General features: G+C 44.0%; 9 protein-coding genes across 9 annotated transcripts; 6 read left to right on the top strand and 3 right to left on the bottom strand.

Moving 5' to 3' along the window:
* Nucleotides 1–1,616: 1,616 nt before the first annotated feature.
* Nucleotides 1,617–3,565, top strand: EAE97_008615 (uncharacterized protein; the record flags this gene model as incomplete). Its single annotated transcript, XM_038879130.1, has 3 exons — nt 1,617–2,174; nt 2,229–2,450; nt 2,504–3,565. 3 exons carry the CDS (start codon nt 1,617–1,619, stop codon nt 3,563–3,565), a joined length of 1,842 nt encoding a protein of 613 aa, XP_038730212.1.
* An 857-nt stretch (nt 3,566–4,422) lies between these two features.
* On the top strand, nt 4,423–5,510 carry EAE97_008614 (uncharacterized protein). The gene is made up of 2 exons (XM_038879129.1): nt 4,423–4,771; nt 4,946–5,510. The coding sequence occupies exons 1-2, from the start codon at nt 4,673–4,675 to the stop codon at nt 5,177–5,179; spliced, it is 333 nt and encodes a 110-aa protein (XP_038730211.1). The 5' UTR covers nt 4,423–4,672; the 3' UTR covers nt 5,180–5,510.
* Nucleotides 5,511–6,365: 855 nt separating this feature from the next.
* On the bottom strand, nt 6,366–6,956 carry EAE97_008613 (uncharacterized protein; the record flags this gene model as incomplete). The annotated part of the gene is made up of 1 exon (XM_038879128.1): nt 6,366–6,956. One exon carries the CDS (start codon nt 6,954–6,956, stop codon nt 6,366–6,368), a length of 591 nt encoding a protein of 196 aa, XP_038730210.1.
* A 577-nt stretch (nt 6,957–7,533) lies between these two features.
* Nucleotides 7,534–10,910, top strand: EAE97_008612 (uncharacterized protein; the record flags this gene model as incomplete). The annotated part of the gene is made up of 6 exons (XM_038879127.1): nt 7,534–7,784; nt 7,841–8,912; nt 8,962–9,748; nt 9,804–10,034; nt 10,085–10,444; nt 10,504–10,910. The coding sequence occupies 6 exons, from the start codon at nt 7,534–7,536 to the stop codon at nt 10,908–10,910; spliced, it is 3,108 nt and encodes a 1,035-aa protein (XP_038730209.1).
* Nucleotides 10,911–11,960: 1,050 nt separating this feature from the next.
* On the top strand, nt 11,961–13,193 carry EAE97_008611 (uncharacterized protein; the record flags this gene model as incomplete). The annotated part of the gene is made up of 1 exon (XM_038879126.1): nt 11,961–13,193. One exon carries the CDS (start codon nt 11,961–11,963, stop codon nt 13,191–13,193), a length of 1,233 nt encoding a protein of 410 aa, XP_038730208.1.
* Nucleotides 13,194–13,408: 215 nt separating this feature from the next.
* On the bottom strand, nt 13,409–14,950 carry EAE97_008610 (uncharacterized protein; the record flags this gene model as incomplete). The annotated part of the gene is made up of 4 exons (XM_038879125.1): nt 13,409–13,995; nt 14,119–14,313; nt 14,369–14,720; nt 14,783–14,950. The coding sequence occupies 4 exons, from the start codon at nt 14,948–14,950 to the stop codon at nt 13,409–13,411; spliced, it is 1,302 nt and encodes a 433-aa protein (XP_038730207.1).
* A 2,933-nt stretch (nt 14,951–17,883) lies between these two features.
* EAE97_008609 (uncharacterized protein) lies at nt 17,884–18,153 on the top strand (the record flags this gene model as incomplete). The annotated part of the gene is made up of 1 exon (XM_038879124.1): nt 17,884–18,153. One exon carries the CDS (start codon nt 17,884–17,886, stop codon nt 18,151–18,153), a length of 270 nt encoding a protein of 89 aa, XP_038730206.1.
* Nucleotides 18,154–18,863: 710 nt separating this feature from the next.
* On the top strand, nt 18,864–20,011 carry EAE97_008608 (uncharacterized protein; the record flags this gene model as incomplete). The annotated part of the gene is made up of 2 exons (XM_038879123.1): nt 18,864–18,917; nt 18,989–20,011. 2 exons carry the CDS (start codon nt 18,864–18,866, stop codon nt 20,009–20,011), a joined length of 1,077 nt encoding a protein of 358 aa, XP_038730205.1.
* Nucleotides 20,012–20,554: 543 nt separating this feature from the next.
* Nucleotides 20,555–23,059, bottom strand: EAE97_008607 (uncharacterized protein; the record flags this gene model as incomplete). Its single annotated transcript, XM_038879122.1, has 5 exons — nt 20,555–21,174; nt 21,225–21,387; nt 21,438–22,405; nt 22,462–22,860; nt 22,918–23,059. The coding sequence occupies 5 exons, from the start codon at nt 23,057–23,059 to the stop codon at nt 20,555–20,557; spliced, it is 2,292 nt and encodes a 763-aa protein (XP_038730204.1).
* Nucleotides 23,060–23,419: the final 360 nt, after the last annotated feature.

Genomic DNA, 23,419 nt, shown 5'->3' with positions numbered 1-23,419 from the left:
GTTCACGATCGTCAGGTCGGATGCCTCAAACTTGCTACATCAAAATACGTATGCACGCCATATTCTGACCAAGGCCACTCCTCTACCTTGAGAACCGTCCACACGCAGCCTAGTCGTAGACCCATACCAAGACCTGAGCATGTATCCACGACATGATTAAAGATGAGACGATAGGCTATCTTTGTGACAATCGCGGGCTGTAGGCGATTCTCAATCCATCATCCCCATTTTTTTTTTCTATCATCGCCCTCTTTTCATCCTCCTGTGCGCATGATATTCGCTTCAACTTTCCCCTTTTCACAACTTTATACACTCTAAAGGCAAAAGAAAGCATATGATTTGACCCTAAAAACCTATCATCGTCGACCCCATACTTAAGACAAGTTACAACTACTGTACCTAAATCAATTCTGCAAGGTCGCCAAGGCCTATCGACATAGAATTTCTGTACCTTGCAGCGATAGCCCAAACAAGAAGTGTACTGCGTGTGTCAATCCCCGTCCACACATCATCCAATCCTGTCCTGTCCTGAACATTGGAAGAGGCAAACACAGCTTGGATCCTTGCTAAACTCAACATACGTAACCCCATCCATGGTTCAAATTTCGAATTGTGAATTCCAAACTTTTGGGGAAGAAAAGAGTTTGTAAGGTCAGGTTTTTGATATATTGACTCCCGTTCCGCCCTGATCTTCTGGCTAGTCACAAGGGAAAAAGCAAAGAGAGAGAGAGAGAGAGAGAGAGAGTACGGAAGAAAGAAAGAGTGATTAGATGTTGTAACTCACTCGGTACATATCTAGAGATATCCTTCATTTTCGTCTCCTTCTCTGAAGTTACCTACTGTTTGCTGGTTTTTTCTAGATTTAGATTCTGTTTTCCTTTTACAATCCCTCAATTTCGATTCGACTACTTTGTCTAGAAGGTCGTCTTATAAGTTATTTTTACTAGGTATTCCTACTTTTACACTACACATACCGTTGCCCGCTACCCTACCAATATATCTTATATTTTCGTTTCTATTCGAAGCGCCCAGGATTAATAAATAAAATTCATTTATTTTTCCCCGCGGTGCATATCCAAGAGGAAAGGTATGTATCCATCCATTTCATTAGGAATAGCATTCCGAGCAAAAGCCAAGCCTTAAAACATTTTATTCATTTCCAATCTCCCTCCCACCCACCTCCACAAATTTGACTTCTCTAGATTTCTTATTCTCAACTTTTACCTTTTACACAAACATCTTTTCTTCTTCGACGTCTGGATAACGCCTTTTTGGAACATTTTTTTTTGTTCATTTACATTCCTTCAACCCACTTTACCTTCCTTCTACTTTTCGATCTTTCGATATACTCTTGACGATCGATTCTTATTTGTCTTGAATCTGGTTATTCACGGAATCTATCGCTCACTCCGCTCGCTCATTCACTCACGAAATATCTAACGACGCGAGATCGTCTACTACAAACGAAGTCACCCCTCGGTATTCCAATTTTACATCTCGGGCTGGTCTGGGTTGAATATCAAATCTTATTTATCGATCGATCATCATAGACTTTATTACGTCGATTTGAACACTCCAAATACAACTCCAATATCTGTTAGATATTCTTCACAATCATGTTTTCCTCTTCGATATTTGTGGCGGTTCTCGCCCTGGTCGAAATAGTGGCTGGTGAAGCACCATCAGGAAGTTCTTCAACAACAGCAACCACACCCGCCGCACAGGCTGCTGCTGCCGCTGCAAAGGCTCTCAAAGTCAAAGCCGCAATGTTCAACCAGGATTTCTATGATTACATTTTTATTGTTCTTGCGGCTTTGATCGGTGGTATGATTATTTGGAGGGTGGTCATGGAGTCTGTCAAATACATTCGAACCATGGCATCACTCAACAACGAGACGCAACGATATTTCGCTATTCCTTCTTCCGGCTTTGCGAAATTCAAGAAGCATGTTCTTTATGCTCCGGTCTTGAGCAAGAGACATAATAGGGAAATCCAAATGGGAAGAGCCATTAACGTCGGTACTCTTCCTACTAGATTTCAACTTGCCTTTCTCTTGGCTTACTTCGCAACCAACATTGCGTTCTGTGTTGTGAGCATTACCTGGGATCAGTCATATGCTACCGTAGCCCAGCAGCTTAGGAATAGAACCGGTATCCTTGCCGTCGTTAACATGGTAAGTTGAAGAACGATGGGTTGATACGTCCATCACGTGCTAATTATCTTTTAGATTCCCCTCTTCATAATGGCTGCCCGAAATAACCCTTTGATCAACTGGCTTAATTGCTCTTTTGATACTTTCAACCTTTTGCACAGATGGACTGGTAGAATCGTAACCCTTCAAATGATTGCCCATGTTGCTGCTTGGGCTGCCGCCAAAGTTCATGCTTCTGGCTGGTCTGCCGTTTGGGCGTCGATTGGCAAGAGTTCTATGCTCACGTATGGTGCCATCGTAAGTTGTCTCTAAAGTCAAAAACTATTGAGACTTGTACTAAAATCTCGTAGGCTACGATCGCCGCCGTTGTAATCATGATCCAGGCTAGCTCGCCTATACGCCATGCCGCATATGAGATCTTCAAATACCTTCACATCGCACTGGTTATCGTTGTCATCATCGGCATCTATTACCACTTGAAATTAGCTGACCTCCCACAATTACCACTTCTCTGGGGTGCCATTATCCTTTGGGTTACTGAACGCGTCTATAGAGTACTTACCGTTGCATACCGAAACTTCGGAAAGGGTGGATCTAGAACATTAGTAGAAGCCCTTCCAGGAAATGCCGTTCGTGTTACCGTTGATATGGCACGTCCATGGAAATTCAAGCCTGGTCAACACGCATATCTTTACATGCCATCCATCGGACTATTCCAATCTCACCCTTTCTCAGTCGCTTGGTCAGAAGAAGCAGATGATTTATCAGACGAGAAATTAGCTATGAACCGTCAAGATATTCTCGCTATGCAAAAGACAAGCATGTCATTTGTCATTCGAGCTCGAACTGGATTTACTGAAAAGCTTTTCAAGAAAGCCGAGGCCTCCCCAGATGGAAAACTCTATACCAAGTGTTGGGCTGAGGGTCCATACGGAGGAATGCATATGATGCACTCTTACGGCACAGTCATGTTATTTGCCGGAGGAGTCGGTATCACTCATCAAGTCCCACATGTAAGAGACCTCGTTGCCGGATACGCAAATGGAACCGTCGCAGCCCGAAAAATTGTTCTCGTCTGGACTATTCAATCGCCCGAACATCTCGAATGGATTAGACCATGGATGACCTCCATTCTCGCAATGGACAAACGTCGCGAAGTCTTGAGAATTATGTTGTTCGTCAGTAGACCAAGATCGACAAAGGAAATCCATAGTCCGTCGGCTACCGTACAGATGTTCCCTGGTAGACCGAACATCGAGACCTTGTTGGAAATCGAAATGGAAAATCAAGTAGGAGCAATGGGAGTATCAGTGTGTGGAAGTGGTGCGTTGAGTGATGATGTGAGGAGCGCGGTGAGGAAACATCAGTACAACGGAAATATTGATTTCGTAGAAGAGGCTTTCTCCTGGTAGGAGGGAGTAGGGGTGTAGCTTGGGAACGAAAGGGGATCTTCATTCTTTGTATATTTTAGCTTAGGGGTTGATGGAATAGCCGTGGGTTGAAATCGACGAATATGATTTGGCTGGATATTGGGATCATGGTTCTGGTGAGCTTGTGTAGCTAGTGAGCGTAGTTGGAATGCACATATGATTAGACGAATGGTAGTCGGTGTTTCATTGGAACTCTTATGCTGTGATTTTCTAAGAGACTGTAAGGAGTGTAGCGAGGAACCCTCTAGATGCTTCAATATGCATGTAATAATGAATGTGAAAGTAAGAAATGACAGGGTCTAAAACCTTCTGAAAGATGCTTGAATACCTACCTGTCATTGATCACTCAGCTGATCTAAACGAAAGTCAAATCATAATTAAGAAATTCCAAAATTACTCATTGTTTAATATATCAAAGAACGTCATTAGCTCCTAAGAGGTCATTTGATCGATCATTCACTTATCTACCTTTACTCCTCACGCTAACAAACGATAAATCCCGCGATCCCACCACCCGCACCGCTATTCGGATAAGGCGATAAGAACCAACGATAAAGACGACAGACAAACATCTTATGTCAACATTTGACTTGTCCATCTCACCTATTTCCGCCGCGAATACCTATATCCCTACTAGATTACATACTTTACATCTTCTCCTCTGGAAATATACTCACATATCAGAGTCTGCAAACTCAAGCCCAGCAGTTGAACACGAGTTAACACCACCTGACGTAATTTCCTACCAAACAGGCAAGACGGACGAGAGGCAGCAAAGCCTGACGGGACCCGACCGCTTTGGAAACCTCCTAGATAAAATACGAATACAAATAAAATTTCTATCTGCGTCTGCTTCGCCTCTTCTACGCTCATCGATTATCTACATCCTACATTCTACACCATTCATCGCTCGCAGAGAAGAATAGAATCAAAACCTCACCTAGGTATCTACAACCTCGAAATCTGGAGAACATCCCCATCTTCTCCTTCTCGCCTTGACGAACCTTGTCTCCTCACGATCAGTTCAGAAAGTAAGAGAAGAACGAAAAGGCCTCAAGAAATAAGAAAGATTCCATAGCAGACGGAATCATGGGTCTTTCATATAACACATACCTAACCAGCAATAAGATATACGGCTGCAAGAGCTGCAAGACGCATCTGAGTACGCACGAAGAGATTATTTCACGGGTTGGTTTTTCTTCTTTTGTATTTGCTTTATGCCTTTATCAGTATAGCTATATCTATATCTATCCTCTTTCCCCGCACTTCCCCCATAGTTCCCAACTTCCAGTCCTCACATCATATCCAAGCTCCTTTTTCCTCCTTACCTCCCCTCCAACATCTCCAACTAACCCCTCCCAGAATTTCCGCGGCCAACACGGGAAAGCCTACCTCTTCGGCACCGTCGTCAATATCCTCCCGGGCGACCCCTCAGAAAGAAACATGACGACCGGACGCCACATCGTCAGAGATATAACCTGCAAGCGCTGTAACGAATGTGTGGGCTGGAAATACGATAAAGCATATGAGGCTAGCGAGAAATACAAAGAGGGGAAATACATCCTGGAGGCGGAGCTGTTGTGTAATGTTTGTTAGTGGGCGGGTGGAACTGCAGGGAGAGGAGATGATGGAGAATGAAGGGAAAGGGAAATGGAAACAAGGAGTCTGGCATTAGGATTTCTTTTACTTTTACTTTGAACACACACGATCGACTACACAGCGACTACACAGCGACTACGTGTCTGGAGTTTAGAATCGGGAGAGCGGGATATGCGATTGGGTTGGGAGTCTGCGTTACAGATGAGAAGGTGTTTTTTTTATTTCCTTTCTTTTTCATGGGAGTGTGTTTATGGGTGTTATTTGGGAGGGAGGAAGGATGGGAATGGCGACATGGATGTGGATTTGGTTATGGTTATGGTTATGGATACGGTATTAGGAGGCATGCAATTTCCCTGAAAGCATGGCCGGCCCTTACTTGAGAAACGTACAGAATATTTATACAATGATCTGGTCTGATTTGATTTGACTCCATATGATATGATTATTTAGGGGGGTATTTTGGTGCTGGTTATGGATACGGCTATTTATGATGATACCTGCAGATATAGCAGAAGAGTAAAGGTAACTATAGTGTAGTTTATGGCGAAGAAATTCCGACTACCACGCAAACTCGCGCCTGAGATTTCGTAGCGGAAGGAGCTTGACCTTGGACGTATAAAGGATTGGGCGTGTGATGTTGTGGGTGTTGAGAGCGTTTCTGACGGCTGCATATGCCAATATATTCATCCGTATTTGATGACTGCGTGCCCTCCTTCGATATGCGATGCCCGGTCTACTTTCTTCAGAGCCCCGTGAAATAAATCAAGCATCCGCAGCTCAGACAAGTTTTAGAGGGTTTTGATCACAACGAAATTCCCTTCCCAGTCGTGAATCATATTCTTCCTTCAAGGGCTTCAATGTAGCGTCTTCTCGATGTATACTTTAAATATGATATGATGATCTCGGAAGGTTTAGCAGGGTCGAATCTCGGAGATTATGCTTTAGATATAACATCTAATATTTTAGCGTTGGACTGTTTGTTCTAAACCATCTTGCTTGCAAATGAAATCCATATATCGATAACAAATCTGCTGTGTAAGAATTGAGTTTCCGAGTTGTCGAGAAGTTCTGCATATCGAAAGGTGTAAGGTGGCTGTGTTGCTCCTCACTCCATAACAATCAATCATTCAAGATATCCAGGTGTTTCAATGACTCCCAGAATAGTAATCCATCCAAGCCCCCTTCAATTCTGTCGAGGCTTCACAATTCCATCATGCATGATATAATACACAATCGTACTATCATCATGCACCGTCGCCAAAAGTATCCTCTTCTGCCTATTTTCTCCCTGCCATTTCCCTCCCACAATCTCTTCGCCATCCTCCTGAGCATCGTCCTTTCCCTCGGCTCCAGAGCCAGGAGGCACAGTGCCCACGGCGTCGAACACCTCTGCAAAGCGTGCTAAACTCCATTTCTCTTCCAGATGCGTAGGTAGAACCCATTCGCGCTCGGGAAATTGCGCAATGGTTTCTCCGGAGGAATGCTCGGCTTTGAGGATGGCGACTTGCTCGTCGGGGTGGATGTAGGCGCGTCGAGGAGGCAATCCTGAGATTAGAGGGCGAGGAAGAGGTTGCGAGGTTAAGGGGGAGTGTGTGTGGATTGTTAGGGAGGTCCAATCGTGTTGGAGTTGTAGATTTTGGAGAATGGTGGTTGCGAGATGGTGGAGGTAGGCGGGGTGGGTGGTTTCGAAGGGGGTGGGTGTTTGAGTGTTAAGAAGGTTCTGGAGGGCGGAATTTGTTGGGAGAAAGGTAGTAGGGGAAGTGGTGGAGGGCATTTTGAATGAATGGTTTGAGTTCTATTGAGAAGGATTGAAGAATTGTGTTTGGAAACTCATTCGCTGTGTTGTATTTTGCGATAATCAATGACTTTTTCTTATCACACAAATTTGTATGGTAGATGTCGAATAATTCTTTCGCGGGGCTGAATGAAATTTAGGTGGGGGAAAATTTTATCGTTTAAGGAAGGCGGTCTATAATATTTCATTAGCCTTATGCAAGGCTAAGATCTTAGACTTCTAGATCTTACTATTGTTCTCTCCGTCGAAATAAAAAGAGTGACATACTTTTCTATAAAAACATTTTGTTCAAGACTACCGACTTTTCTCTTTCCTACGGTGGTACGTCTGAGCACTTACTTTAAGCTTTAGATTCTATTTCAATCATTTCCGACTCCTCAAGAGGTTGTACCTCTTGAATACTTTTTGAAAGAGAAATAAGTACACTGAACGCACAATTTAACCAGCTGAGGTTGCGCATGATAACTACAAAAACCAATAAACCTTATATATAAAAGAACTCTAAGAATTGATCAAGCCTGTGAGAGGCCTCGATATTTTTAGGATTGCAGATAAAATGTCTGGTTACTCTCATGATATATCACCGGCCTATGCTTTCACTGGTCCAGGTCACCAATACCCTGATCCAGAAGCAAGCCAGAGCCAAAATTTAATATGGCCTACTCATGATTCAACCTCAGCGCAAGGCACTGGTGGTTTCAATCTGGACAGTGCAAGGGCCGAATTTGCTGCAGCAAGTACGGAGCAGAGAAACCAGCGACGAGAGCAGGTGGATGGCGTGGATGATATTCTAGATATGGATTGTGGGTAAGTTTACTTTGGAGGAATAGCGTACGTGTGAAATTGGTTTGACATTGTTATAGTGGTGATTCGGATGATTCGGATCCCGATTATCGGGAATTCGGTAAAGGAATACGCAAGATGCAAAATGAGGTGCGCCAGGCTAGACACCTAGATAGTGATGATGATTCCGATGAGACTCCGGCTGGTCGAAAGAAAGGCAAAAAGCGCGGTGTCAAAGGAGGTAGAGGCCGCAAACCGGGTATCAGAGGTCCAAGGAAAGCAGCGGAGCCAACTGGTGATATCAAATTACGGTTAGGTCAAGCCAATCATGCATTCTTGAATGGACGTTGTGAAGAAGCTAGAGACATAGCTGCGGAAATTGTTCGAATTAATGCAGAGACTTACGAAGCATGGACTTTACTATCTGCCTGCTTCAAAGAATTGGGCGAATACAACTCGGCTGTCAAGGCTCTGATGGTTGCTGCGACTTGGAGGCCGAAGCATCCCGGTGCTTGGTATGCCGCCTTAAATTTCGCTTTGAACGAGACTGGTGATTTAAGATCAGAGTTTCTTATCTCTGCTCAGTACGCTGCTCAACAAATTCTCAGAGCGGATTCACAAGATCTGGAGGCTCGGAGAATCAAAGCTTCTCTCATGCTTGAGCGAAGAAATCTTAGTCATGCGGCCAAAGAATATGAAATTATTCTCAAGCGTTGCCCATTCGATACAGAAGTTATTCAAACATTAGCATCAATTTACGTTGATCGAGGGCAGGTAGAGGTCGCCATGAAACTTTACACTAAAACCCTCGATAAATTCAAGAAAGCCGATGTAGAAATTGACACACCCTTTGGTTGGACAGATGCCTATGCATACGTCGAGCTCTTTGGGCTCATGGAAAAATACACTGAAGGTATCAGGGAGCTCAGGTCAGTAGCTCGTTGGTTAGTTGGAAGGAGTGAGGAAGAGTTTTGGGACCAATTCGTTGATGATGATCGAGAGTGGGATGATGATCATATTAGAAGATCTGAGTGTTTCCAATTTGATGCGAAGACATTCCCATTAGATACATATGGTCCAGGCTTGCCCGTCGAGCTACGAGTCAAACTTGGACTATACCGGTTATTCCTTGGTCATTATAAAGAGGCTATGGTAAGCCAGCTCATTCTCCTTTATGTAAAAGTTTTCCTAACATATCCAGCGTCATTTTAGTTATCTCAAAACCTCTGACTATAATGGCCAAAGTCTTGTTGAAGAATTTCCTCACCTCTTTGAGGAAGTCGCTGATACTTTGGCTGAAAAGGGTTATAATAAGGATGCTTTGGATTACTATTTGCCATTGGCACCAGGCGTTGGTTCCGAAGGTGCTTCGCTGCATTTCAAGATGGGTAAGTGTTGGCTTGGTGAAAAGTCTGACCAAGAGGCCGAACTCTGTTTTCAAAACGCAGTACAAATGGAAGTGGACAACATTCCAGCAAGGATGGAGCTCGCTAAACTTTACGAAAGACTAAACGAAAAAGACCAGTCTTTCATGTATGTGAATGAAATCATAGCAATTCGACGAACACAACGTCAAAATGAGAACCTAGCATTTGGAACAGGATCTTCCGACCCTGCACCTTCTAAGAAGCCACGTAGAAAACACACGTCATTCCCTGGTATTCGGAGAGGTCAATCTCGTTATGCACCACGCAGGCTCCTTAATCCAGCTGAAAGGAAGAAGGAAGAGGCCGCCAGAGCGGAACATCTACAGAATCAATACTCTATTATGAAAGCAGAACTTGAACAGATGAGAGCTGGGGATCCAACAGCAACCTATAAGTGGATGGAGGCTGCTGAAGATCTCATTGATGATTTTCGAGGCTTTAAAACTTTTTATCCTTGGGATAAATATGTCAAATTCTTGGGCTATACTCATGACGATAAATTTCAAGCGGAGACCAAACTGGAGACTGATTTAACGGAGATGGCTGATCGATTGTCAAAAAGTTAGTAAACACTTCCTAATATTTGACTCTATCTATAAATTACTGACTCTTTTAGAACTCGGAGCCGATGCTGAGGACCGAACTAGTGCTACTTCTGCTAGTATTCCAGCTGATTATCGGGGTATCTCGTTCAGTTCTTGGCTGGATATCTTTCTCGAGTACGCAATTTGTCTCGCGAAGGATGGGCATGACCGAGAGTCATATGAGATTTGCGAGTCCGCTAGGGACGCAATCGTCTTCTACCATAAGCGCGAGGACATGTTCTTGATCCATGTATGCTGGGGCAGTAAGTTGATAGGGTCTTGGGAAGTTAGCTTTTTACTAATTGTTATGCAGCTTGTGCTTTGCTCTGTAATGACGAGGAGATGTGTATCCGAGTGGCAAGATATTTCATGAGAGAATATCAATTCACCACAGATTCTTACAGAATGTATGCAGCCATAGCGAGGTTATGTCAATCTCCAGTCTCGTGGTATTGTTCGGGTCCCGAACAAAAGTATATGCTTCGCCAAGTCAAGGCCATGGATTTCAATCTCGTCGATAAAACTCGTCGTCAAAGAGGCTATGCAGAGAAAGCCGGCTACACGTCGCAGGACAAAGATGGAAAACCAATTCTTAATGATGATATGGACGTTGCTCTCCTAATGTTATACGGCCATATTCTTTACTCGGGAACAAGCTATGCATACTCTTTGAGTACTTCAACCCAAATTGATATTCTGGACAGATCATTCTGCTAACGAAATAAATCGTAGACTATTTCCTGAGAGCTTATGCACTTGATCCAAATAATGCTATCATCAATCTGAACATAGGCCTTGCTTATGTTCATCACTCGCTCAAGAGACAAGCAGATAACAGGCAATTCATGATCCTCCAAGGTCTGACGTTCCTTTTCGATTACTATAACTCACGCAAACAGTCAACCATTCTCGAAGAACGCCAGGAGGCACATTACAATCTGGCCAGAGTTTATCATATGCTTGGTGTCTCGCATCTTGCGATAAAATACTACCTTCGTGTACTGAAAGAGAACGATGGCCATGAGAGCTCACGAGAAGATATTGAAATTGATACTGCATACAATCTCAAAATTCTTTGTATGGTCACAGGTAATAAGAAATTGGCAAATGTCATAGCCAGGAAATGGCTTGTAATTTAGTCGATTGGATTTTCGCAAATCCTCTGTATGAATGGCACGAAGCGGGCCGGGCGGAAAAGGGGCGAATTAAATAATTTGAGTTTGTGAATCCCTCTTCCGGTCCCATTTTATAATCGGCAAAATGTAATCTAATTGGAGAATATCAGTTTTGCAGGACATTGATCAAGAAGCCCGAGGCCAGATTTAAGGCACTATTATAGTAGCCGCAGTGACCCTGCATAGATGCGCGAAGTGGGTTTTCGGGTTGAATGGAGAGTACTAAAATGGCTCGCGAGTCGTGAAACCACTTACATATATCAGCGCAAAACCTCCAACGGCAATAAATTTTAAACTTTATTCCACAAGCTGGTGAACAGACTCAACAGAATCTTTTTGAGAGTGCAGATTAATTCTCAAAATGTTGCTCAGACGTAATAACCGAGTCAAGCAGTGCATTTCTTCAATATTATTGAAAGACTAGGTGTCTTTTGGATGGAACATTTGATGGAAGCTTCGGGCGTATACGTCGGTTTCATCTCCCACCGCACTTGGTAACTGATTCTAGAATGCCATTTTGAATCCCGAACGAATTCTCCCATGATGACTAGTGATGTTTGATCGATTTTCTTTGAGCATCCCCACTGTTCTTGATGGTGGAAGGCAAGACCTTACAACATGATCTTAACCATCATGATTCCTTCCTTTCCTTTGTCACTCAACTGCTTTTCTTTTCTCTTACCCACACGGCAAAAGGCTTACGACCATCGTATTAATCTGAAGCCAACATAGCCTATTATACCACTGCAGATAGGTATAGGCCTTTTACATGTTGAAACACCTCAGGAGCACTAGCGTACTCTAGCTTCTTCAAGCGCTCTTGAAATCCTACCTACATGAAACAAGACAGCTCTTCGCCTTAGTAAAACGTGCTGTCTGATCTTTCTCGAAGGTTCAGAAACCCCAGATCATTAAGAGTACTTCCCCATTCAACAATATTTCAGGATTGTACTTTTGCTGAACATCAGCAGTATACCTACCTCCCTGCACATATAAATACAAACATATATATCTATGGCTTCTACAACAGCCGGGGCTGGTGAGGGCGCAGCTCCGCAGCTACCAGTGATAGAAATCGGCCAGAACCATAACGAAATCCCACCGGTTGTCAGCGATGCTGAAAAGAAAGAAGAAGGAAGACCTTTAACACCAGGTTCCAGTGCGAACGTCTCTCTCAATGAAGCAGTTGGAAGACCAGAACACACAAATGAGGCACCTAGCATCAACGTCATTGATCCGCACAATAATACCATTGAAGAGATACCAGCATACCTTCCGGCCGCAGCCGTAGACAACGGAAATGCCATCTTCAATGCTACACCAGCTCTCGCCTCAGATTCTGACAACGGAAGCAGCGCTCTCGCAGCTCCTCCAGCTTATGAAAAACTGGCACAGAAAAATCCGAAACCAACAGATCACCTCTCCATCACCATCGGTCCGGCTGTTATCCTCCTCTCCGATATCGTCTTCCCATGCATAATATACTACGTCTGGTTCGACATTCATCGCGCCCGCTGGGCCAAATCCTGCGAAGCATACCCCAAAAACGAATGTCCACTCGAAAAACCAGAATACGACAAAGACATTCTCGGCTATGCCATCATCTGTTTCGGATTCGGCGAACTCTACATCCTGATCGTGCGCGTCTTACGGCTTCTCAAGTATCGCGATCTCTGTGCTCCGCTGCTCTCAAGATCTAAATGGGAATTGGATGCCACGTCCTGGGTATATGGTGTTTCGATGCTGATGGCTCTCATCCCGTTTGTGGTGGGAAGCGAACTCGAGATTCCGGAGCTGTATCTCTATTCTCCGGGCTTCCTGATGAGTTTCCTCGGTATCGTCATGGTGATCTCCCTCATCCCGTTCAAGATTCCTATCGGGATTAATTCTCACGCGCGGGGCTCTCCCATGCGTCCATTTATATACTATGCGGCGGAAGATTTCATCGCGGTTGATGGTCTGCAAGACCGAGAGTTTCGAGTGCGATATAATGCACGATATGATTCTTCGCCGGGGTTTCGAAGAATGTTTTTACATCTGACGCTGTGGTGGATTTTTGGCGTCATGGTTTATCTGGGTAGTTTGAGCGCGGTCATTTGGTCGCTGGAATTTCATTATGCGTTTGGGTTGTCGTTGGGGGTGCTGTTTGCTTATTTGGCTATTTGGGCGACGACGAGTTATTTTTGGGTCGATCGAGTAATGAAGAAGGAACGGAGAGCGTATGAGGAGAGGGTGGCGAAATTTTGATGTATATATATAGGATCATGGGATTGAGGTTTAGATATTTGAATATTTGGATGTAGGGGAATGCGGGTACCGGTACACAAATAATCATTAGCGAATGAAACTTTCTTGAAAATTTGGAAATTCATAGATCTCGTTATAATAGAAGATACATTTTTTGGAACCTTTTCATCTTTTTTTTTTGGTGGAACTATTTACATGGTTTTGATATATACATATTAACAAGTGACAGCATGAAATTCCGTCATGGGGATATGCTCCTTGCCTCCAATCGTACGGCATTCGGGTATCTCCTCCAGCGACTCTCCCTGAGGATGGTACTCCGGAATATCCTCCAACGATCCTCCATTAGCGTGATATTCAGTACTCACCACCATCCTGTCCTTTTGATCCTCGGTCAATCCTATTTCTTCCTCCTCCAATCTCTTAGTAGACCTCGTCACGCGACTGTTTTGATACGCGTTTACATCTCCCCCTGAGTCGGTTCTTCTCCTAAGTACAATCTTCCCATTCTCATCCTGAGTTAAATGCATTCGATCCACGTCAACTCTCTTCTGATTTTCTAAATCATTTTCGTCATCTTTTACATCGCACCCTTGCAAGATCAGAGTCAGAGTTCGTCGGTTCGTACTCTTGTTTGATTTTCCCGGGCCGTAACTTTTGCCGTCCGCGCCGGATCCTAGCTTTTTGGAGGCGAGAGAGGTGTGCATGTCGTTTACGAGGGGTCGCATTAGCGGGATAGATTGCACGATTATGGTGCCAGCGACCTCGGCGGAATACCAGACCATGGACAGTCCTTGGCGCCCTGGTGGTTTGTTAGATTGGGGATGATCTGGTTGAAGTATGGGAGGGGCGTGGAGGTTGTATAAATATGAAGAGGGGAGGAAGTTGAAGAGGAGTGTAGAGATAATGTTTCTTCAAAACTTACAAAAATAGTAGTCATTATAGGCATCGACACTTGGATCCTTCATCCAAGCAGTTCTTATAGCTGAGATGATAGCGACCACAACCCCAAGACTCATCGTGATGCAAAGAGCGATCTTCTCTTTCAACGATATCCTCAATTTCCATGTGACCATCCATGGGAATAGAGCCAGCACAAAGTCCGCCACAATATTGAAGACTAGATGGGAAACGTTAGTGATCGACAATCTTATCATATGAATTTTGGCACCCACTATTTCCCCCAACCTTGATGTTAGCTGCTGCTTGGTAATCAACACAGAAACCAGGCATCCTCCACCAGTTCTGATATCCGGATTTACCACAGTATCTGGACCAATCCACAAAGACTTTGAGGACGAGGAAAACGTTGAGGATGATGAGGGTGGCTACGCATATTAATTTTTGCCATTTGTTTGTCATCCTTAGAAGAGTCACTGCAAATGCGGATTTGCTCCATGTTTGGCCGGCGGTAGTGAGGCAGGATGATATGGATACGAGAATCAACATTCGATCATTCCAAGTCTTGACGACATATCCGGTCGCAAATTCGTAGGATATAAAGATGTCGGTTGTTAGAAGAACCACCTAGTATACGATGGTTAGCTGGACGAAGTTCGTGACTCGATATTTCGGAAAAGTGTATTCACCCAGGAAAGTATCAGTATATAATCGTCCCACCAAAGGCCTTGTCTCCTCAGCTTGCACCAAAGTCGAAGAACCAGACATACAGTCGCACCGCCGAAAAGGGACCAGATGCCGGCATTGACCTCTCTCTCAGGGGATACAAAATGATGAACTGCGCGCGAAGAACTCATAATAATTCTAGTGGAATTTTCATCGTCATCCAAAGCCAGGGGAAGAGATGAAAAGTGATGGGCAAGATCCCACGTGTTGGTCAGATCTAGAATATTGTACGAATTGCGTAGGGCTAAGTGTTGAGGGACTGCGCGAGGTAGATACAAGTTTTCTAGAAATAAAACAATGGGAACGAAGGGCACGGTTCCATATCAACCCGGAGAATTTTTCGATCAATGGATACGAAAATACCAGGACCTAGGCACACCTTTGTAGATAGCTCTGGGGGAGAAGCAAGAAAGACGAATCTTGCCATGTGCAAAAGCAATGGCTTCTCCCGATATCCATCCAATTGGGTTTCTCTAAACTAAGTAGATGAAACTGTGATACTTATTGCAGGCCACAAAACGGAACTGTCCGCGCATTCAGAATCTCAGATGGCGTTCTTGTTTAGTCTGTTCTCCTCTTTCTTCTCCTCTCCCCCTTCTCTCTGGAGCGGATATCAGGTACCAAAGGTAGATCTAGACTAAGATTTTTATACACCCTGCTAGAGCTTGCAAGGTACCGATATGAGAAACGTGTCTTAGGGGCCAAGCACCTCGCTTGAATAGATTGGAGCCCCTCATCACTTTACCACATTTAGAAGTTCAATAATAATTAGTTCGCAAGGCCCAGTCGGATGTTGATTAAATTGTACCATACGAGGTACGTATAATAAACGAATCAGACAAGACAAGCGGCCATCGAAACACACAATAGTGGAATTATGCGTGTGGACATAAGAGAAGAGAAGATTATATAGCAATAAGCTTTCCTTTTGTTCCTGTAAATGGATTTCACAACATGGTTATTCCTTTTTGTGATGAAGAAAAAGGTGTCGTGATTACGAAATAAGGTTCTGGTGCTTCTAGTTTCGGAAAGTTGAGTGTTGTAGGCTGAGTAGCACCGGCAGTATTAGCAACTAATCGTAGCTAATCGCCACTAATTGTAGACTAATTCCTACAAGTCCAACTTGGTAATGGCAACCAAGACTTTTATCACACCATCATTCATTTTATATTTTCATGCCGGTTCTTGAAGGAGTTCGAACGAAGGAGCTACTGTAGAAGAGCAATGCCGTGTCACACCAAAGGACTTGTCCGATGAGATGGAAACATGGTAAAAGTTTAATTGGCGGAAAACTCCTACGCCCTGGGCCGTCGAAGGATTTGGTGATATCTCCGAAAGTACCTTGAGTAACAAATTTCAAATTTCAGGCTTTGCCGTCAGCTTTCAAGATTCTGACAGGTACACGGGCTTTGGGGCGTAAGGGAATGCAAACGCAGGCGAGGCAGGTACATAGTCCGACACCCCCAATGCGTCTGGAATTAGGAGTAGAAGAATATCCCTGATGTGTCTAAAATTGAATTACCAAGGTACATATTGGTACTTTTGAACAATAATAATATAGTCAAATTATGAAGTCATTTCACTGTCAATAATGTCAGCGCCACAATCTCACATTGTGACATTCTTTAAGGCATTGTCTGGCGGGGGACTCTCGGACCTCGATTAATCCGCTAGAGAGGATAGTTTGACTGTCACTCACTCCATTTTTGATTAATGGGTAAAAACCTAAATCGATTAAAAATGCCTCTTCCACATCATATCATTCATTCTTTAAACCTCAATCTATGCAGTACCGTAGATTCCTGAATGATGACTATTTATCCCAATGTGAGATCTATGGTGACTATCCAATTCATCAGGTAAACTTCTCATTGTCAAACACTTGCCCATTGATTCGACACCAAAGGTCAGGAAATTAGTCCAATCTCCTAGAAATAAGATGCTATCGTCTATGACATTATCGTCGTACGGTCTTGCAAATTATACTCACCGTCATCTATAATCTAATCAGTCTTGGTCCCCTTTTTTGAGTTTTGTAGATTGTACATTCGGAAAATATATCCGCACAAGACAGTGTCTTGAACAAAATTAGACATACAGTCGTAAATATAGATAACAAAGGCGCAGCATTATAAATGCACAATCAGCTGACTCTGGTATGGCTTAAAGATTCCCATTTTGCTAAATAAGCTTTCGCTGTGACTATCTGAGTGGTCTGGTTTCAAATATTGGAGTGGTTTGTTATCAGGAGTTTTCGGAATCGAGTAACTATCCGGCCGCAAAAGGGTCGACCGGGTCGGAAGATATAGCATCAAGCTAGATATACTCCTGCAATCAGTATCATTACAGCAGTTTTAGACGTTGTTGACTGCTGTATTCATGGGAACTTGGTCGTCTTATTCTAGCCCTCCTTTGCAACAGCTGTTCTTATGGTTGCAAACAACAGTATCTATAACTATGGAAAAGATACATATGAGCTGCCAAAACTGTGGCTCGTTTGCTCTTGAGGCCAGTTGTTACACTATGGAGGGTATATAAAACGTTGTGAGTTCATAGTCCCTAAGCCAGACTTCTCTTTTCTTTCGACTCATTGAATCAGTATCATACTCTTACAGCATGATCACCTGATCACCCATCGCCCCCTATCTTCCAGATTGTACCGCTTCTTTCATGTCGCTACATCTCTCCTCACATTACTCCTTGCAACCACATCGAGCACATATGGGGGAAACATTCCAAACAGTCTCAATAACGATGTTTTAAGGCTTAACTCTAACCTGCCCACTACTCATACTACAACCGGTTCCATCGAACGTAGAGATCGGACTTCCACAATATGGGGAACTGGCTGTAGTGGGTATTTCAGCACTGCAAGCATCGAAACTCGAGCTTTGTATGCGTCGGAGACATCTCCGTTCGCGAATGAGTTCCCCACCACCATAATTACGGACGCAATACCTAGCTACCCCATTGATAGCTAGTGACGACACTGTGACAGATGGCAATGATATCTCGTACTTACATCCCCAGCCCATGTACCTTCGACTTGGTTGTTGTAGCTACCATGACTGTTGGTGCCAGCTCTTCATCAACCAATAATCAGATTCTAAAGGCCGTGGGAAAGTTGACCCCAAGTATTGTGGGGATTCTACTATCTTTGCATATTTGGGTTTATGCTGAGCAGATCAACCCGGGGTATATGCACACAATCGTTACTTTTTATGGTTATGATTGTGCCTGGACACCACACATTTTGATCAACGGTTTGAATGTCTCTCCTTCCCCTTCCCTCGAAGATCTATCTGTTTGCGTCTTGAGTATTGGCGCCGCATGATTCTTGAGTCGTGGGACATGTTACTTTTGTTATGTTTGTCGTCATTTTGCGTTTGAAACATTGCTCCTCGTTCGCTAGGAGATTCATTCTCTATAAACTTTTTTCCGTGGTTCTTGACAATCACCACACGACAGAATTAACTTTAAATTTACCCACAGTCAAAATGTGACCCAAATGATCGTATGGTATCAATCAATTTGACCTCTCGCCCTTCTAGTCCTCAACTCGATTGCTCATATTTGCGCGCTCGCGAATATTCCTCTCTAATTTGACTTACTTCCCTAGCTCAAAAAAGGGTTATTGCACATCCGTGAAGGAAAAATTAGCAATAAGAATTCTCACTAAAAGAAGAAAACTTAGATATTCACCATCTTCAATAGTAAAGCTTTGTTGGGTCACCGGGGAGTCACGAATAAGTTCACCGGGAGCGCAAACACAGTACGGGACGGGACTCGACTCGACTCGAAATCGCGCTAAAATGTATCCCTGCCAAACGCGTCCCCCGCAATTCTCTGTCAACATCTTCAACTTCGATGCTACAAGGTTTTCCCACGCAGTAGAATTACCCTTCCCTACTTGTGGCATTACTTGATTATTTGTCTGTACTATTTATCTTTGAATTCTCTAACTTTCAGCTCGGTTTATTTAGATATCTTAACTAGCCATTGTTGTCTTTTCCTCACCGGCGCAAACTCATATCTACCACAGCCATGAGTGCCGCAGACACTGCTCTCCTCACAGAGCATTTGACATACAGACCAATTGTGAGTTATTGAGATATGATCATACCGATACTGCCCGATTGAAGTATTGTCTGTCGCTGACATCCTCGCAGGCCGTCATCGATGACATAATAAACAGTATCAACCTCCTCGCATTTCGAGCCATCGATGCGCTTGAAAAAGGTCTTTTCGCCGCTCCTCCCTCTTCAATTGGCTTCACACCCACTTCCACCCTCTCCGCCGAAGAAGTCGCAACACAATGTCAACACGAAATCGAAAATGGTGTCTACAAGTTGGAAACATTGCTCAACGCGAAGATTGATAAGAATTTCGATAAGATGGAAATATATTTGTTGAGAAACGTTTTTGCTGTGCCACCGGATGTCAGGGACTGGATTCGATTGAGCCATTATGAAGGATTGGATTTCAGGAGTGTAGAGGAAAATGGAGCGGGGGCGGATGGACTACCCACATCGGAAACGGTTACGCTGCAGAGGAAGAGGTTGAGGGAGACGATGAAACTGAATGCGGTTCTGAGGGCAGAGAAGGAGAGGAATGAAAGAACTATTGCGGCGTTGAAAGGAATAATATCGCAAAGTCAAAGTTCGCCTAAGAAAACTGTCAAGGCTGAGGATGGCACGGAGATGGAAGTCGATATTGAGGACGATGAGCGACCCTCATTGGCATTCTTGCAGAAGAAGGGTAATTTGACGAAAGATGGAAAACATCCTATTGCGACTACGACCGAATTCGCCTTGGCGCAATTGCCTGCGCTCAAACAGTTGTTGGATAATCTAGGACCAAGGTTGAAAGAGTTATCAGAAGGTGATGGCATGGCTGGAATGGTTGGGGAACAAGAGAAGAGTTGGAGAAGAGAAAGACTGGAATTCATTGAAAAGGAAACACGACGACATCTTGAAACCGTGCGAGGTTTGGAGTTAGGTTCGCAAGGTGAAGTGAGAGATGGGGAATGGCAGGGCGAGGGAAGGAAACTCGGGAACGGAGAAGTAGAAGATTTAGAAAAGGTTGTAGGGATGTTTGAGAGTCATGCTGCGCCACCAGAAAACGGAGAGGGAGACGGCGAGGGCGAGGGAGAGGGAGATGCAAATGCAGATGCGATGGACGAGGGAACGTAAATTCGACATTAAAAGCACAATTCGTGAGGTTGATATTGGCGTTTTAAGGATATACCCGAGGGTGGGCTGATCGATTGGCGATTCAAAGCGCGGATGAACATGTCCCTTATAAATATACAGCTATGCAATAGTCTAGCTTGAAACCTGAAATTGAATAAATAAGAGAAGGATCTAGCTCCTAGCTGGGAAGCATTACAGCGATATGCTCTACAAGTATGTAATTTTCGCTGATGAGTTGGATGTATTGCATTGCAGAACGCTTTACTCGAGCATTATTCTCCGAAACAAGGGAAGTACGAGCTCAACAAACTCAATAGGAGATTAGTCTTCATTAACTTGTATTATAAGCCACACCACTGCGCGTGATGTGATTACTCCCCACGCCTTCGCTGAATACATATCCGATGCAATATTATCAATCAATTGCCCTCTGTCCATGGACAACCTTCCCAAAAACGCCCCGCATATGCCATTACCAACACCCATAACGCAGACCAATATGATGCCTTCCAAAAGTCCCAACCCCATGCACTTCCTCAAGAATCACAGCAATCCATTCCAAATGGCCCCCACAAAAGCTTTCTGCGCACTCTCTTCTCGGTTTCCACTCTCGCTAGCCCAACTCTTGACTCCCTTCCCAATAGGTACCAAGCCTGGCTGAGCCGGTAACTCAATATTCGGTAATGCGGAATGGCCAAATGGTACGGTGTCGTAGGCGCCGGAGGATATGGTATCGTCACCGTTAATAGTACTACCGGAAACACAAGGCTGGCCTCTCCATACTACCGATTGAACCCTCATCCATAAGCCGGTGGTATCGTAGATATCATTTTTAGTATAGAATAAACGACAATTAGCAGCTTCGTATTGGAATTGCAGGGGTGCGAATGTTTCATCGTCGTCGTGCATGTTATTTCGAAGGTTGAAACGACCGCCGGACATCAGTCTTGATGTAGATCCGAGGGATGCGTTGGCTTTGATATTAGGGATATATTCGGGAGCTGGGTAGTCGGGCAATTCGAGTCCTTTTTGAAGATAGGCTGCTTGCGCGTCTGGTAGAGCTTCAAGATGAGATGCAACGCCATTGTAGGTCAGTACTTGGGCGCCTTTAGAACCGCACACTCCTTGTTGAGGACCTGTTTGTGGGCGACCTCCAACGGCAACTAAAGGATTATTAGCGGGAAGAATAAATTCAAGTGAAGGATTGACATACCACTTCGCACACCACCTTGAGCTTTCATCATCTCAGCGAAGAGAGCACATGTGGAGCCGCAACCGCCATCCATAAGCATCACAATGTTCGAGGCATTGAAGACCGCTGGGGGAGGGTTGCTCTCGTCTAGGTAGCCTGTGACATTAATGCCTGCTGCTTGGGACTATGGAAATAGTCAGCGTGAAGTTAGTTCCGGTTGAGGAAATGGCCTACCATCGTGACGTGATCCGAAAGGTTGTAACGAAGTTCCGCAGTAAAGTTATCACCGTAAATCGGCGTGTTAGGGGCTTCCTGATTCCAACTTTGAAATGGTTGTCCATTGCCATCGAGTTCTGATTGTGTCTGAAAAAGGTAATCATGACTGGTATCGTAATTTCCGGCACCAGTGAATATGGTACCCATATAATTTACCAGCGGGGTGGCTCGGTATCGTGATGCACCAAATGGAACTAAGGATGGGAAAATCTGTTTGAAAGCATCATATCCGCTGAACAGATAGCCGCCTCCGTTTGCTTGTACGTCTACGATCAAGTATTCCATTTTGGCCTTCTGACATTCAGCCAAGAACTCACTGATCACTCTTTGTTGTTCGACTGCTGCTTTACCATCTTTTTGATAAGGGTCGTTGAACCCCTGCATTACTAAAACTGCAGTCATGGTATCTTCTAAAAAGTAACCGCTTGTATAGCCGTCTGGATGCATGACGATCGGTTGGGGATAGCCGTTAAGTGATGTAATTGATCTTGCTGCTGTCTTAGTTCTGGTGCTCTGTTGACTGTCTGAGACTGAGGAACTTGAAGATGCTGGTTCTGATTCCGGTAGATCTACAGCGTTGAATAGATCTTGTCCCGATGATATGGATGTGAAATCGAGGCTTGTTGATGCATATATTTCGGCGTTTGTGCTGGTTCCATTGGCGAAAGTATATTGAATAACATCGGCCGAAAATCCATAAATATATGCTCCAGAAGTAAACATTCCACTGCCTCCGGAAAAGGCCAGACTCGGTAACGAATAAAACATTTGGTTGTAGTTGGCATCGTTGTCTTGATAAACACTTGTGCTCTGACTGAGAAATTCAAGATATAAAGTGGCATTCAGGTCGTTGACTTTGACCAGTGGTGATGCTGTCCAATTACCTGTTTTGGATAGTGTCATGTTGTTCTGCTTGTCAAGATCATCTTTGCAAGGTTAGCTCTTAGACCATGATCAACTAAGTTGAGAAATCTGTACGTACATTTAAAATATATCTCTGGCATTGCTAAGCCGTCGGATGATATTGATACCAATGGACCATCTGCAGTAGAAAAGGAGAAGACGCTCATCAAGGGAAGAGGTAAGTTGACGTGAAAATCGTGAGGCAATATGTTCCCTAGAGCATGAAGATCCTTTTCAAACTCCCATTGGTTTGTATAATACCCTGAATTGACATTTTCTTTAATCTCAGCTAGACCTCCTAGCATATCAGCGCCAGGTAACGGGTAGCCTGATGGAGGATCTTTGAGATAGGCAAGAGTACTCTGGAACTGCCAGAATGGCTCTATATAATCAACAAAATCTGATGAGCGCTGTACATCTAGTGGTACAGATTGAAGGCACTGAAGAGCAATGGAAGCGTTGAATCGTTGTGTGCTTGCTAGATGATCACATTAGTCACCACTTGCCACTTGTAAGTATGCGAAATTTGTATTACCTGTTGGATGACCATGATTATGTGACTTGATGACATCGGAAACTGCTCCACAACCATCTGCTGTCGCCGCTGTTACTGAGTTTAGCAAGACACTTGTAGATACCAAGGCCAACAGCCTTAGTCTATGATTTTTCGAAAACATTTCAGACAAATTTAGATTGATTCTGTGTAGAGACAAGGCGGAGAAGAAAAGAGAAGGGGATCAAGACAAATAAAGGGTATGGCTCACGAAAACAATTATAAGCAGTGCTTATTGTCTTCGTCTTCCTATTCTTTTTTGAAACTACAAATCCTAAACGGAGTTGAAATATGCTGGACTGATTAGGTAACGTGCTTCCTTTAAGTGGCACAGTATTGAAGCGAAATGAGTATATTGCTTTATTTGGAGCCGTGGCTTACAACCTTATTGAACCGAACAGAAAAAGCCCATACAAAAGGAAAACAATCAATTTGAGTAGTGCCAGCTCACTGAGGCGTATGGCATATAACAATGCAACTGTGC

The sequence above is a fragment of the Botrytis byssoidea genome, assembly GCF_014898295.1.
Source record: "Botrytis byssoidea strain MUCL 94 chromosome Unknown BBYS_018, whole genome shotgun sequence".
NCBI classification, from domain to species: Eukaryota; Fungi; Ascomycota; class Leotiomycetes; order Helotiales; family Sclerotiniaceae; genus Botrytis; species Botrytis byssoidea.
Note: the sequence above shows the minus strand (reverse complement) of the source record. Positions and strands in the feature narration are given on the sequence as shown.